This window comes from Neltuma alba, unplaced genomic scaffold (assembly GCF_004799145.2).
Source record: "Neltuma alba isolate B1F8T4 unplaced genomic scaffold, ASM479914v2 tig00002102_pilon, whole genome shotgun sequence".
NCBI lineage: Eukaryota > Viridiplantae > Streptophyta > Magnoliopsida > Fabales > Fabaceae > Neltuma > Neltuma alba.
Genome location: NW_021632739.1, coordinates 16,593 through 18,266, shown reverse-complemented (window position 1 = coordinate 18,266; position 1,674 = coordinate 16,593). Strand labels below are relative to the sequence as shown.

General features: G+C 44.7%; 1 protein-coding gene across 1 annotated transcript; it reads right to left on the bottom strand.

Annotated features, from left to right (window-relative positions):
- Positions 1 to 1,674, bottom strand: LOC114717026 (serine carboxypeptidase-like 50). The gene has a single exon (XM_028902107.1). The coding sequence runs from the start codon at positions 1,597 to 1,599 to the stop codon at positions 247 to 249; it is 1,353 nt and encodes a 450-aa protein (XP_028757940.1). The 5' UTR covers positions 1,600 to 1,674; the 3' UTR covers positions 1 to 246.

The following is a 1,674-nucleotide window of genomic DNA, read 5'->3' as shown; positions in this document are numbered from 1 at the left end:
TTTTCAAGTAAGCAAGTCGACTTTATTTATTAGCTATGCGGTGTCATTCCAACAATGAAGGGTCAAAACCTCGCGATTCCATTTCACCAGCTTTACAACAACAGAACAACTATGGCTAAAGCACTAATACCAATATACCAATCACCACAGAACACAACATAATGCTGAATTTATTTCAACTTTTGAGTCGGGCATGATAGGAGCAAAGCTCCTCTATTCAGGTGTCACATGATTTCAAACTAAATCTCAAAAACTTAGAGGCACATTCTCCTGTTGATCATTGTTCTCAAACAAATCCTTCTGCAAAACCCAGTTCTCAATCATGGCTTGAGAGTTCACAGATTGATCAGCAGGCAAAAGATGGCCAGCTCCTAAAACAACAACATTAGTAAGGCTCTGCCATTTTTGAACATACCCAGCAATCTCACCATTCACTTTCCAGATCTTCCTATCCGCATTCAAATACTTCTCAATCCCTTCCCATTTCATTCTCTTCACCCATGCTTCCACTTGAACCACACCATCTCTCAGATCATACTGGCCTTGGTACAAAAGCACTCTGGTTTTTGTCACCAAGTATTCCACCATGTACTTCACACTCTTCATAATATCTTCTTTCATTGCAATTCCTACAGTATCACTACATCCTTCAAACACAATAGATTCATTCACCCCCAACGCCTTCTTCACCTCGCTGGATTTCAAGAACTCAGCTACCAAATCATCCTCATATGGAGCTTTCCTTGTGTAGTCATATAAAGTAGCCAACCCTGTCATGTTTTGTAACAGTCTCAAAGCATTGCTTCTGGCATCTGTTGCTGCACTCCAATTCCCTAATTTGGTCAATCTGACGGCTTCCAATTGAGCCTCCTCCAATTCATTCTTCTGCCTCTCATTGATCAGCCCCACATAGTAAGCATTCAGAGCATGAGTGGCAACTTGTACTATAGGATGTGTTAACCCATCCCCAATAGCCACACCTGCCAAATTCACTCTCTGTGAAACATTCAATCGAGAATTCCTGTGTAATATGTAATACCCAATCGCAGGAACATACTTCCCAGCATAACTTTCGCCGGTTATATAAATTGGGCGATACTTGAAAGCAGGGTTAAGCTGAATGAACTTGGTTATGGCAGCGAAGAGGTGCTTGGCTACGGATTTCTGGTCTCTGGGGATTTCCTCGGGGTTTGAAGCGACACTGAATCCGGCTCCGACTGGGCTATCGAGGAAAAGGAGGCCGAAGATTCTGTTCCAAGAGCCAGGATTGGGGGCGAGATTGAGGGATTTGGTGACGCGCCACGGACCAAGCTCGAAGAAGTTGCCAATCATGGAGGAACAGCCAGGGCCGCCTTGGAGCCATATGAGAACTGGGGTTTGGGAGAGAGATGTAGTGAGGTTCTGGGCTTCATAGAAAGCATAGAAAATGGCGGATTTGGAGGTGGAGTTAACAGGGAGGTAGCCCGATTTTGTGGGCAAGGCTTGTTTTGGGAAGGAAGTGATGGGATTGGAAGAAGCAGAGACATTGAGGAGGAAGAAGAAGAGGATGGGAAGGAGGAAGACTGCTGTGGAGGATTTGGAACTTGCAGTTGACTCCATCTGTGAGAAGTGTACAGAGCAACACACCTCAGGCTGAGCTACACGGAGCGGATTAAATTACTGAGGAACGTTGGA